Here is a 13835-nt window from a genome sequence, read left to right on the forward strand (position 1 = left end):
GTCAATAAAGTGGGGACAATTATAGCGTTCCCAGGGGACAGCTCAGGTGCCATCTCCTCAGAAACGCCTCCCTGAATGCCGTATCTAAATTAGCACACCCCCATCTTGCAATCATTCTGTATTCCCCTGCTCTGTCTTGTTTTACTCTGTAATGCTTAATGCTGCCACATAGTATTATGTATGAATCTTTATTTTCAGTCTGTCTCAGTCCCTCAATACTTTCCCCTCTGTTGAAAGCCATTGAGCAGGGACTTAGTTTTTGACACTTGCTATATCCCAGCGCCTAGAACTGTACCTGGCACGTAGTAGGAGCACAAGAAAATTTTGACAAATGAATAAATGCACGAATGCAAAGCCCTTCTTAGTATCCGTTACCCTGTGGGTGCCCAAAGATGACACCTCAAGATTGTCCCAAAAGCTTATGGAAACTTTGATGACACTGTAGCTGTGGTTAAATGTTTGGAAGAAAGGTGTATGACTGCTTTCTATGAAATTTACTTAATAGACCCAAATCTGGTCTTTAAAAGCCTTGCATAAAATTCCTCCAAGATTTTTAAAAAGTTATAATCATCCTTTTAGGGAAGATAATTTCATTCCTTTCTTCTTGTTGGAATTAGCACCCTTTATGAGAGTCTATAAGAACTGATACTTGGAGCCACTGTCTTTTCCGGGGACACAAAGAAGTTGGGGGTGGGGTAGATACAATGAGTCTCATTTTCTAAAACATTTTCACTTTCATTATGGGATGCTAAGAAAGCATTTCACTGTCATAATAGGAGTGGGTTTGGCTGACATTAGCTGAATGAAATCATGTGTTTTTGTTTTCAACGGTGTGCTGTAACTATTGTTGCAACCTGGTATCTGTTTTCAAGGTGTTAAAACTTGGACCTCTGGTCTAATGGTCTAACGTGTGGAGGTTGTTGCCTGGTGGAAACAGTATCAAGAGAGTTTCTTTTTAAATGGCTCACAAATTAGTCTACTTAAAGGCACATCATTTTAAGAATGGTGCAAAATTTTAATACTACGTAACAACAAATAACTTTTTAAGTCAGGATAAGAATACAGTAACTTCAATGAAGACACAAACTCTAGCTTTCCTAGTATGCGTTTGGGTATTTTTGTTCTCTGAAAGCCAGCAATCCAATGAAGTGTTATAGCTGCAGTGTCCAAATTTGTAATAAAAATAATTACATTAATCTAGAAATTATAATTACATCCAGCATTGCTCATTTGAATTCATTTTGCCTGATCAATTGTCCCATAGCTTTTATTGAACTGTCTCCACTTCTCTGGGAGTCCATTACCTTTATGTCAGCGGACCCCCTTCCCTTCGGGGTTATGAACACATTGTGTTCTAGAAGTTTTGTTTGTCACTTTTCCCCCTAAGGAAACAAGATTCTAGAGGCAGTAGTAAGGCTCTCAGGAGAGCCCCCCAAGGCAATCTTCACCCCAGCATAGCTGATGTCTGCCACTGAAGGCAACAGTTTTGAGTTCCACAGCATCCAGAGGTCTTCTGATCCCTAAAACTTTCCTTTGGCACCTACAACCTGTCCTGTCTTCCCTTTCAGCCTACTTTGTGACCAGAGACAAGTGATCTAGCCCCACTAAGCCTCAGTTTCATTGTTTGTAAAATGAGGATATTCATAGGCTATCTCTCATAGGGGTTGTTCTGAGGATTAATGGATGAATATAAAACACGAACATGGGTGCCCGGCATAGAATAAGTGCTTAATAAATACTGATAACTAACATTGTTACCTGAAGCTCCCAAATTACCCCCCCCCCCACCACCACACACACACACACACCAACAGTCCCTGGAGCAGCTTGTCTGAACTTAGTGTTAGGAAGCCAGCAACCTGAACTCATTTCCCCCACTGGGTGAAATGGAGAGTCCCTTAAGTAGAGTTATTTGCATTTTCAATAGCAAATTCCAGTAAGTCCTTATTTGTGTGTGTGTGTGTGTGTGTGTGTGTGTGCATGCATGTTTTAATTAGACTGTATGGCTAAGAATGCAAGCATTTGGGGTATGATTTTGATTGGGGATATAGAATGAAGAGTTTTCCTCCCCTTTTCTAGATATCGAAAACCCAATCCTGTCTCGATCTTGGAGGCTGCTCTTGGTTGCATGTCTCTGAGTGGTGACCCCCTTTCCTCTGAGATTTATCTGCAGCACTCAGTCCTCAGGCCTCTTGTCCCCATCCACACCAGTGATAGCATTCAGTTATACAAGACATTCAGTTCCCTTGGTATGCTGGTGATTCCCACAATTTTACACTTGTGCAAGCAGCTCCTCCTCTCTGTCTCCATATGGATGTCTAATACACATCCAAACTCAACACATGTCAAACCACCTCTTCAGCTTCTCTCCCAAATTTGCCGTCTTCCATCTGTCCCATTTCAGATCAGAGCAGTTCACAATAACTCCTTCCTTCCGGTTGCTCCACCCCCAGATCTTGGTGACCTCTGTGACTCTCCTCTTCCTCTCTTTCCCCATTCCTTCTCCCTCCCCTGCATCCACTATGCACAGAGGCTATTGATTTTACCATCCAAGTGTATCCAGAATCAGATGCATTCTGACCACCTGCATCCTAGACCCTGAGCCACAGGGCTTCTCCCACCTGGACCATGGCAGGAGCGTGCTAACTGCTCTCCCTTCTTCTACCCTTGCCCCCTATGGTCCCTTCCCATCACAGCAGCTGAAGTAATACCCAAGTTAAGGCCTGTCACTTCTCTGCTCTCCTTTTCACTCAGAGCAGAAGCCAAAGTACTTACAATAGCCCGTGAGACTCTGCAGCATTTCCTGTCCCCGCCCAATATGCCTTTCTCCCCGCCCCCCACCCCCCGCCCCAACCCCTGTCTCCCTCTCCCTCTCCCTTCTGCCCTTCTAGCTCTTTCTCTGTCATCCCAAGCATGGGCCTTGGCCACCAATAGTCCCTCCTTCCTGGAATGTTCTTCCCTCAGTCATCTGCTAGGACTGTGCTTTCCTCCCCATCTGATCTCTGCCCAGATGTCATCTTCTCAGCAAGGTCTTCCCTAACCACTGATACAAAATGGCACGCACATCCTGACACACACTCCCCATGCCCCTGACCCCGCTTTATTTTCTCCATAGGATTCTGCATTTGTCCATCTTCTCTCACTGGAACGTCAGCTTCACAGGGTTCTTTCCACATCATTCTGCCCTCAGCTCCTGTATCAGCCCCTGGCACAAGTCATCCCACACTGAATAGTTCAGGGTTGTGGAATTCTACTCCTAATGACTTCCCTTTCTCCTGTGGTGGTTCATATTACTCTGAGAATCATTTGTAAATCTGCATCCCTAGCCCTGCCCGCTCTCCTGAGTTCTGGACACGCTGTCTACCACGTACTGGCTAGCAGTGCCACCATCCGACACATTTTTCAGAGTTGGAATTTCCTTTGCTCTTCTCTCTCAAGTCCACTACTCCATCTAGTTCCATGCTTCAGATGTCTGATCCCCTTTTGGAAAACTTGCTCCAAGCCTAAGCCATCCCCTCCTCTCCCTGTGCCTGCCTCCCTAGGCCCCAGGGCTCTTCAGCCTCCAGTACATGCTGGCCCTGCCTGTTCCCAAGCTCCGCCCTCCGCCCGGCGTACCCCACCTGGGCCACCAGGCTTAGCCTTCTAACCTGCTCCTCGCCTTGTCATTCCAAAACTCCCTGCCTTTCTCCTCTGCCACAGCAGTGGATGGTGACTCCATCTCTCGCCACCTAAGTGTGCCTCTCTTGTGGTTTTGTGTGCTCCTGGCAGGTGGGATTCTGGATCTCCACCCCTTCTTTTACCAGAGTGGCTCTGATTGGTTTTGTTGCGGTGGTTTGTTTTAGAAATGGGCCACTCTGATTTGAAAAGAGCATTCCCCAGCTTAGAAACAAAAACAAAACCTAAAACCCCAGCCTTCAGATTATGGTATAAACTTCTATATTGCTATGTTGAACGTGAAACTCACCTTTTTTTTTTTTTTTTTTAGCCTCATCTCCTATATCTCCCCAACTCCAAAATACCACTCAGTGTGTCCAGTCTCTCTGGTAACAGTGGACTTGTGGCCCTTTTCCTGCGTAAGCCATGGACTTGCCAGCCTCTGAGATTTGTCTCCTGATGTCCCTTCTGCTTGGGATGCCCTTCTCCTCTATGTCTACCTGAAAAGCTGCTGTGCATCCTTCAAGGCCTTGCAAAGATGCTAACTTTGTAATTGTCCTTAAATAGCCCTTGACCCAGGCAGGATTGAGCCCACCTCCTTTGCACTCCTGCAGCATTATTTTATAGGCCGGTATTTGTATAACGGATTATTGATTGCTCCTCTTTCCCTCCCTCATGACTGCCTTGTGCCTGACTCCCCAGAGAGGACATTACAGTGCACATAGTAGGTGCTTAGAGAGTATTTGTGTTCTTGTGTCTTTAGTCACAAAGGTAGCCCAGTCACATATGTCTCCCACCAACCCTCCCCCACCCCCCCACATCGGGGTTTACCTCTACCCAATCAGTGTTTCTCAAAATGTCATCCCTCGCCACCTACATCTGAATCACCTGGCTGTGCCTCTTCAAATACAAGCTCCCAACCCTGCCCAGGACCTGCTCTTTCAGACCTCTGGGGTGGAAGGCACATTTGTAACAAACGTCTTATGCATCACAACTGGAGAATTACTGCTCTGTTTATTGATCAGGTCAATGGAGCATAGTACTTGTCCATCGCTGTTCTCAGTGCTAAGAATACAAACACAATGACAACATGGTCCCGGACCTCCCAGGAGGGATGTCTCTTGTACCACAGCTTCCATAGCATCAGTGGAGTGTTCTGGGAGGTACCAAGTTCCAGAGGGATTCTCCCTTTCATAGTGTGATGCTTTCACATGCATTGTGATGGTGTTGGCCATAATAACAAATCTGATACAGGCCGGTGGGCCCAGCTTGATAGAGAGGATCCCAAAACCATCCTTGTTCATAGAGTGGCCTGTGGGACCAGGCGAGGGTAGAAGGCAGCATGGAAGGACGTAGTTGAAAGGGAGACGGGCTGGCATCTGCATCTGTTCCCCTCATTTTTGCCTTTGTGAACCCACAGGCTCTCTTAATGGCCCAGGATTTTGCTTTCTGGAAGGGGGAAATGGTCTCCAGGTAGCTCAGGTAGGGAAAGGCTCTGACCCAGGGGCTCACAGCCTCTCTACCTGTGCATTAGGGGTTGCTTCCTGCAGTTGGACCTGGAGGCCTTACACATCCTCACTCAGAAAAGTTACCAGTCCTTTCTTGGTACTAGCTGCTCAGAAAATCGATTTGCCTTCTTTTAATATTACAGATGCCATTTCCTTATTTCCAAACCTAAGACAGCTAGCCAGACTTTGGTGGTCTGGCGTGGTGACAGTCCAAAACCTGGCCTCAGTTTGCTGTCACCTCTCACACTATTATAGTTCTCTTCCACCCAACCCCTGTGTGCCGAGGGATTAATTATATGGCAAGAGGAAGAGTCTCGGTTGCTCGTGTCAAGGAGCTTAGAGGCTAGGAATGAAAATAGAAGGAAGCCTGGAAAAATAAAAATAAGCTAAACATGCAAAAATAAAGCATTTAGATTATGAAGCATGTTTCAATAGGTGCATTATTAAATGTTAATGATAGGCCCTGGACCATTTTTTTACGTGATTCTCGAACAGGAAGCTGGTATAGCCACAAGCCACAGATCTATCTAAAAGTGATTAAAGTGAAATCAGCTTTAATGGAGTGAATGATATACGAGGGATGCTCTTCATCATAGAACTGAGCCTGTACAGATTTTCCCTCTGACAGCTGAGCCCAATGTGAGCAAATTCACCAGGACTGGCTTTTAGGAGACATATCCCTGGCTTTCAAGTTTCCCTCTCTAAGGCTGTTCTCTTGGCTCAAATGAAGTGGTCACTCATATGAGTTAGAATATTGTCAGTATTCATTTCTTCTACTAACATCTATTGTGTGTGTGTGTGTGTGCGCGCGCGCGCATGCACGCGCACTGGGCATGTGTATACTTGGATATATTGTCCCATACTAAAATTTCACATCTTTTTCCATGGTAGCCTTTAGTATTAACTACCATTTACTTCAGTGTGCTAGGTATTACACTGGGTGCTTTACATAATTACCGACGAAGTCCTCACAATATTGAAGTAGGACATATCAGCAACATTTGACAGATGAGAAAATTGAGGCCCAGAGAAGCCATTGATCAAGGTCACACAGCTAATACAGAATAGAAACAGGATCTGAGCTGAGGACTGTGTGACCCCAAGCACTGGTGTCCCTAACCCTGCCGAACACCACTTCCCTGTGAATGTGAACAGTGAACGAGATACAGTTCTCCCATATTTCATATTCTGAAATAAGGAAGCTAGATGGGACTTCATTGGTAATCTGGGCCTACCACTGAATTTCACAAATGAGGAAACCAAGTTCCTGTTCCATGGGAAAAAATTAAGCCAAGAACTCCCTGCTTCACAATTTGCGAAGAAGAGACCCTTGCCTAATACCCATATTTAAGAGGCTGTGTAGGATTGTTCTTCACATTTAGTGATCACCTCATCTTGATAATCTCTTTGGGCAATGACAAAAAAATATATCTGTGAGAAAAGTGATTTTTATGTGTTTTTGATGATGCTGTCTTTAGTTCATTAGCTTTTACTTGCCAAGTTGTTAGCATTTCTTACAGTGATTTAGATGGCACAGGCCAGCACATCTCAAACTTCAGTGTATATAAAAATCACATAGGATTCAGCAGGTGTCTAATGGGCCTGGAGATGCTGTAGCTCTCACACCAGGTGATGCTACCAGTTGACCGACAACACTTGGGCAACGGTGCAGGCAGGATTTGGGGAACACCTTTCCAGCTTCTTCTCTTTGGAAGAAGCATTTCCAGGTATCCAGGTCACTGGTAAGTGGTGCTATGGCCTGCTAAGAGCTAGCTAGGTAACAGTGAAGATAATTTCCTTGGGTATTTACCAGGGCTTCTGTCTCCATGAATTATTCATGAGCCTCCCTCACCTATAGCAAACATATCTTTAAGGGTGGGGTTCAGTGGAGAAGGCACATTTGTATTGCAGGGAAATACACTGAGGTTGCAAGCTGCAGAAAAGTTGAGACTGCTTGGTGCAGAGTTGTACTCATGGCACCAAGCAGAGGATGGGTCATGGAATAAATGATCAGTTTAGGCTGGTGACTAAGAGCAAGGCTGCCAGCCACCCATGGTTCAAGTCCCAGGTCTGCCCCTGGCCAACTCTGTGTCTTTGGCAGGTTACCACTCTCGGACTTCATTTGCTTATCTGCAGAATGGAAATGCAACCATTATTTACCTCATGATGTTTGAGGAGGAAATGAGATCGTGCGTGCATGTAACACATGATACACAGTTTTTTTTTTTTCAGTTATCGGGGGCTCAGTAAGTATTTCTGGAATAAGAGAGAGGATAAAATGCTTTGAAGCATTGCAGACTTAAATTGCGCTGAAAGAGTTCTGTCTTGTGAAATTCTTAGGAACCTGCTTTAATGAATAGATAAAGATGATTTGTAAGTAACTTTTTGCATATAAATGGTGCTTAGGTGCCTAGAAACCGTTTAAGCAGAACAGTTGGTCCAAACTTATGGGACTTTCTGCTTTCTCCTAACTCCCCAAATGAAAAGAAATTTTAACCAGTTTTACATAAAGAGTTTTAAGATGCATTTCCTGTTATTCTGTTATGCAGTTGAAGATGCACAGGAGTAATATAAAGCTGGATTGGGGAGTTTGGGTCGTAAATAACATTAAGAGTTCCCCTCTCTTCTTTACACTAATCATCTACTTGGCAGACCTCGAAGGATCCTGTCCCACTTCTGCCTTAACCATCGTAACTTCTGGATTAGCCAAGCCCAAGTGGAAACAGCCCTCAGGGTAGCTGACGGCCTTCAGCCCTGAGACACTGGCACCTGCTGGGCTTTCTTTTCTGAGGAAGGAACCTAGGAGTTTCTTAGCTCTGTGTGTAACTCGCAGATTTCTTGGGATTCTTACTGGCTGCCCCAAGATTAGAAAATGTGCTCAGTGTCTCTTAGTTCTAATTGTGCTCTTATCTGTTCCTGTTTTTTCTGCTTCCGATGATGCTGATGACGATGATGCTATTAGCAACCATTGCTTATTAGATGCCAGGTATTGGGTAAATGCTTTGTAGAGCATTCACTCATGTCATCTAAGTAGCAAAGCAATGGGTGGCATAGAGACCATTCTCAGAAAGGGGAAGTGGAGGTCAGAGAGGGCCAGGCTTGCCACACAGCTGGGAGGTGGCAGAGCTGGGACTTGAACTCAAATCCGTTGATTCCAAGGACCATCCTCTTAACCCCTCTGCTTTCCTGCCTTCCTGCTATAGCCCATTTGTGGCTTTTCTTTGGTAAAGTATCTTCTGCCCACGTCTAGCCCCAGAAGACAATGGTCTGTATGTGTGGCTCTTAAGTGAATTGTGTTCCTTGTATAACATTTTGGGATATCGTTATTGCCAGGCAGTCTGGTAGCCTCCAACTCAGCTCTGCATCTCTGCGTCTGCCCCCTTCCAAGAGTGTGGCCAGATGGATGGTGGTGGAAGAATGACAGGCCAGAATGGTTCCAAGGAGGGAGTAGATGACCTAAAAAGGGATGAGAAAGGGATTTGCCCTAAGACACCATGTGTGACCCTCCCATGGTGACAGTGACTGCTTGGTTTTTACTGGAAGCCATCCTTGTCTAAGAGGAAGATCATGGGCATCAGAGCCAGACCGACCAGGGAAAGAACCCAGATTTGCTACTTAAAAAGCCTCACTGAGCCTCAGTTTCCTAATTAGTAAAGTGAGGATGATGATAGCAACTTGACGGGACTGCTGTAAGGATTAGAGGCAGCATACACAAAACCCTCAATAAAAGGAGGCCATTATTACATTAATATCATTAAATCAGAGGAAAGACTCCTGGCGAACACTTCGAACTCCTTAACCTGACCCACCCATGGAGCATTTATTGTCCCACTGATGTGTCCTCGGCTGTAGCGGCATACTGGGAGAAGCAGCCTAGAATTCAGAGAACGTGCAAACGGGTTCTGATCCCTTGGTTCTGTGATTTCCCACAACGCTGGCTGTGTGTCCTTCTAGGAAGGGTCGTCATCGATATGTACACCCCTCTCACTGCTTTCTCTCCCACCTCCTCCCTCCCGGGCAAAGAAGAGAGGATCTGATCAGAGTTGCTTTGTCTTCAGGAGCCTGGGGAATTCAGAAAGCAGGGGTACTAGTTCTAGAACTCCATGAGGATAAGGACTTGGTCTAGAATGACCCCTGATGTATCCCCATCAGCTAAAAGAGGTGTGCACTGAATCTTTGTTGATGAAATAAATCATAAATCCTGAGACTCTGTTACATGTCTCTGTCAGGGTTTCTCGGCATTGACTCTGGTGACATTTTGGACTAGGTAATTCCTTGTGCCCTCTAGGATATCCTGTGCCCTCCACCTGCTAGGTGCCAGTGGCATCCCCCTCAGGTGTGACAACTGGAAATGTCTCCAGATATTGCCATATGTCCCCCCTGGGGGGCAAGATCACTCACAGATGAATACTTTTGGTCTGCAGAGTGATCTGGGTTTGGTTGGGGTTCTGTTGGGAGGTTTAGGTTTGTAACATGAATGGAGTAAAAAGACTTTTAAAAGATCAGAGAATATACTATACATGTGAGATGAGTAAAAATGTTTCCTTGAAGTCCATGGCAAGCATTTATCTTCCCATTGGTACAGCTCTCTTTTAGAGTGACAGGGAGGAGGGGGTGTGGGGCCGTTCGCCCGGTGCCAATACTGCAACTTTGCCGGGAGCAGCCCACATTGCTACTTTAAGAAACGGTAACAGTAGACGCTACAGCTTCTGGTTCAACTTTGAACCAGCAAGTCCCATACAGACTGACCTGTTTACAAAACAGATGATTTTAAAATCTCAGCCTGTTTACCCTGTTAAAATTGATTCCGTGGCTAAGGCCCAGTTTTGCTTGTTAAAAATGTCCCAGGGCAGGCAGGAGGTTTAGGCACAGTGGGATTTTTCAGGGACTGTCGGGATCAGACTTGGCTCGCAGAAGAATGCTGTTCCTCGAGCTGGCCAAGCCAGCCACTTAACTGCGATCAGAAGTTCCAGCACCATTGTTGCATTACTTTGAAACCTGGGTATCCATAAAACTGTCCAGCAGCTAGAGGAAACCCTTAAGATCCCAGAATCCAACCTTTCCCATTAGGAACTTAGGAAACCAGAGCCCATAGGAGCTGACTATTTCCTTCAAACGCCGATACATCCGTGTTGTGAAACATTAATCAGAATAGAACTATCATGGAGGGTGATCCTGTTGGTTTTAATGAGAAACGGAAACTAGATTCCTTAAAAAAAAAAAAAAAAAACTTGAACAGTGAAACTGAGGGGCCCTAAATGATTTTGTGTGATTGTCTCCTACAATAGATTAGAATTAAAAGCCTGGAATGTAGAGACAGAGGCATTTAAAAAGAGGCATAGAAAGCAAATGTTCATCAGAAACGTTTTCCAGGTTAAATGGTATTACCCTCGCATTGTATTAAGTCGACATAATGATGTCTGAGGCGGACATTCAAATACTCATTCTACACAGTTACACACTGAAGTGTGACTTTAAAAAATCGTAAAACTGTGAAATACACAGTTTTAAAAATGAAAGAAAGGCAAAGTACATTTCCTTCCTTTGGACCCTAACAAGCCCCCATCCTGTTCATAAAGCAGTCGTGTATATGCTCTCCTATGTGCTTTGGGTGATCCAGGGATATCTTGCGGGGCATATTTGGTGGAGAGGTCAGCTAAACTTTTCAAAGGAAAAAAATCAGCAATGGAATAAGTGCCAGTAGATTTTCATATAAAAGCAAAAGATTTTTCATACGAAAATCTATCCAGAAAAAAAAGTCCAAGGTCTGTTTTAGTGGTTTTTTTTTTCAATCTTTTTATAATTGAAGCCAAAAATGGTATAAAAACCTGCGTTAAAGAGTAAGTTAATATTTATTCATGTCAAGGCAGTCTCCTGTAGACTGATGGATTCACCTGGGGCCTGGGCCCCATCGTAGCCTGGTGCTGTTCACCATTCTCTTCAGCATAGTTACTTTAGGCTTCAGGTCTGGCAAGAAAATGCAATCATGCTGGTTATTGCGGATTGGCTTTTTTTTTTTTTTAAATGCCCAGCATATTTATAAATAACTAGAAAAGAGTTGTAAGCCCAATGCTTTAGGGTAGATTTATTTGTCAGATGTCACCAACTTAACAGGATCCTTTCGTTTGCCCTGAAACTAGTTCCACAATTATGCTTCCTCAGTGACCTCCAAGCAAGGGAACTGTATTCAGAAGTGCATTTTTCTATTCCAGTTATACACCAGGGAACATTTATTGGTCCATACTTCTAGGAGTTTAGTCTGTAGAGCCCTGTCACTCATGTGTCATGCCCCCCCCCCCCACACACACACCTGGGCATGACCCTTTTCTTTGCTATGCTCTCTGCCTCTGAGCTCTGTGGGTTTTGTGCATATCTCTGGTGTGCAGTGGTTTCATGATTCTCTAGAAAGTGCAACGTCTTGAGGTGCTGTGGGATCTGTGTCTCTGAGGGTCAATGGCTGCTAGAGATCCTTTTTTTAATAGATTCCAGATCCTAGGGGGTTGACTGTGAGCCAGCATATTCTCCTCTCAGCAAGCCTCGTTTCCCACCTCACAAGCAGACACGGGGCTTTCAAGCATTATTTGAGTGGTGAATTTTCGTCTCTGGCCTGACATTCCGGGATCCCAACAGTCTTGAGCAAAAACTGCTAGTTCAGTATAGGGAAAAGGAAAAAGGTGGCAGGAATTGAGAATCTTCCCTTCTACGGATTGATGAAGCCTTGTCATGTTGCCCCTAATCCCAGGAAATGGTGTGGGGTAAAGCCTGTCCCTGTTTCTGGTGAATAAACCTGTAGTATGTTGCCATCTAGTGGACCATATGGCAAACTAAAGATTAATGTATTCTGACCGCAGAGTTCCCCAGAACTAATTAAATCAGCCCGAGAAAATAACTGAAAGAATTTTTCTAAAAGCACGTATTGGGGAAATATATGCAAATTTCAGGTGCAACTAAAGTTGACTTTTAGTAATCATGTTTTCTTAAAGTTGGCAAAAGGTTACCCTGTTTCTTAAGAGTTCTTGAATATTTACCACCAGGGAACTAACAAGTTTTTCAAACATGTCACCGGGCCAGGGGCCTGTGATGTCACTGTCACCTGTACTCTGGGCACAGTTTCGTATCCAAAGTCCTAGCAAAAGGCTTTGTTATTACAAGGTTATTTTAGTATTTTTTAAAATGTGATTTTTAAAAGTTTCCAATATCTTTCTTACGTACATTTCCTTTTTTTTAATTAAATTTCCACAGAAAAAAATATGCTTGCTTTTAGGAGAAGCAGACACATGACTTCACAGAGTAGGAATTTCACATTTTAAATTCTAAATCACATCCCAGAACTGTCTGCTGCTGTGGTTTCAGACATAATTTGTGTGAAAACCTGCGTACTGATTTCATGAACATTGACTACTTGTTCCGCTTATGTCTTTGCTCTTTTGTTTGTTTGCTTAGATCCCTCCCTGGTACCACAGCAGCTGAGTGTGCATCAAATCTGAAGAAAATCTACACAGTACAGACAGTACAGGTAAGGTCCAGAAATGGACGTACCAGATGAACACGATGTACGTGGGACATTTAATCCTCTAGCCGGAAAACGGCTGCTATGCCGGCAGTCCCCACCCAGGCTTCTGTCCCCGTGTCAGCTCTCAGGTCTTTTGGTGGCGCTGCGCTTAACTAGGTGTAACCCAGATGCTGGCTGTGCGCGCCTCCAAGTGGCCTGTTCTTCTGTTGGGGACCTGCTAAAACTTATTTACTACCTAAATATTTCACCCTCGGGAGCAGCAGACTGTGGTGTGTCCCCACATGGGTCTGTGTCCCCATTCAGATACCAGCTCGGCCACTCCCTCTCTGAGCTCCGAGCTCTGTTTCCCTTCTCTGAGAGGCAGCAGCGTCCCCCTGCAGGCTTACCTAAGTTTAAGGTCACATAGGAAAAGCAGGTGGGGGTTGAGCATGAAAGTGGAAGGTGTCAAGCCTGTTTCCTACTTCACGTTCAGCTTCCATCGTCCTAAATTAGGCAAGTTATCAACGCCTTTAATTTCTGTAGAATGGGTATAACAAGAGTACCTCTCTCTGGAGTGGTTGGGAAGAGTGAGTAAGATAATGTGCGTACTATGCTTAGCAGGACACCTGATATATTGCAGGTTCTCAACACATGTCAGCTCTTAGTTCTATCCATTCTTTCTCTAGCCAACCCTTACAAAGAAAATTTCTGAAAAACCTGATTTATTTGGTTGATCACATTTCCATGTTCTTCAAAAGCAAAGTCTTTCAAGTGTATCCCCCTTTTTGAGGTTAATGCACTGTTATAGACAGAATAAGGATTTAAGGCTGCTGTCTACTTGCAATGACTATATGTTTAGAATGTTCTAGAAGGGCCAGATTTAAAGTGTGCCTGTTGTGCCTCTAAATCTTTTAATGTCTTAGCAATTTCATTGGCTGGGCATCTAGACTGTGTCCCTTAGGCAGTTTCTCACATTTAGAACTAGCACAAAGATCCTTTTTTCAGAACTTCTCCCATTGTCTGGTTCAGAAAATTTGGTATTCTCCGTTTTGCAGTCCCAGGAGTCTGGTGGTAAGGTGCCATGCATGGCCACTGAGCCAGGTGTAAAGACACAGTCCAGACCATAGTCCATTTCTGATCTAGTTGGGAAAATGGCATAAGCACGTGGAAAGCAAAAGAAC

The 13835-nt window shown here is 44.5% G+C and overlaps 1 protein-coding gene across 2 annotated transcripts in view; it reads left to right on the forward strand.

Moving 5' to 3' along the window:
* The window catches only part of EIF4E3 (eukaryotic translation initiation factor 4E family member 3), a 71722-nt gene that overhangs the window by 34578 nt on the left and 23309 nt on the right, over positions 1–13835 (forward strand). For both annotated transcript variants that reach the window (XM_036101747.2, XM_078076081.1), the window contains one exon: positions 12606–12678. Coding sequence is in view for 1 of the 2 variants with exons in the window: in XM_078076081.1 (XP_077932207.1) it covers positions 12606–12678 (73 nt within the window). In the remaining variant the exon portion in view is untranslated. The remainder of the gene's footprint in view (positions 1–12605; positions 12679–13835) is intronic.

Source organism: Halichoerus grypus, chromosome 1 (genome assembly GCF_964656455.1).
Source record: "Halichoerus grypus chromosome 1, mHalGry1.hap1.1, whole genome shotgun sequence".
In the NCBI taxonomy this organism is placed as follows: domain Eukaryota; kingdom Metazoa; phylum Chordata; class Mammalia; order Carnivora; family Phocidae; genus Halichoerus; species Halichoerus grypus.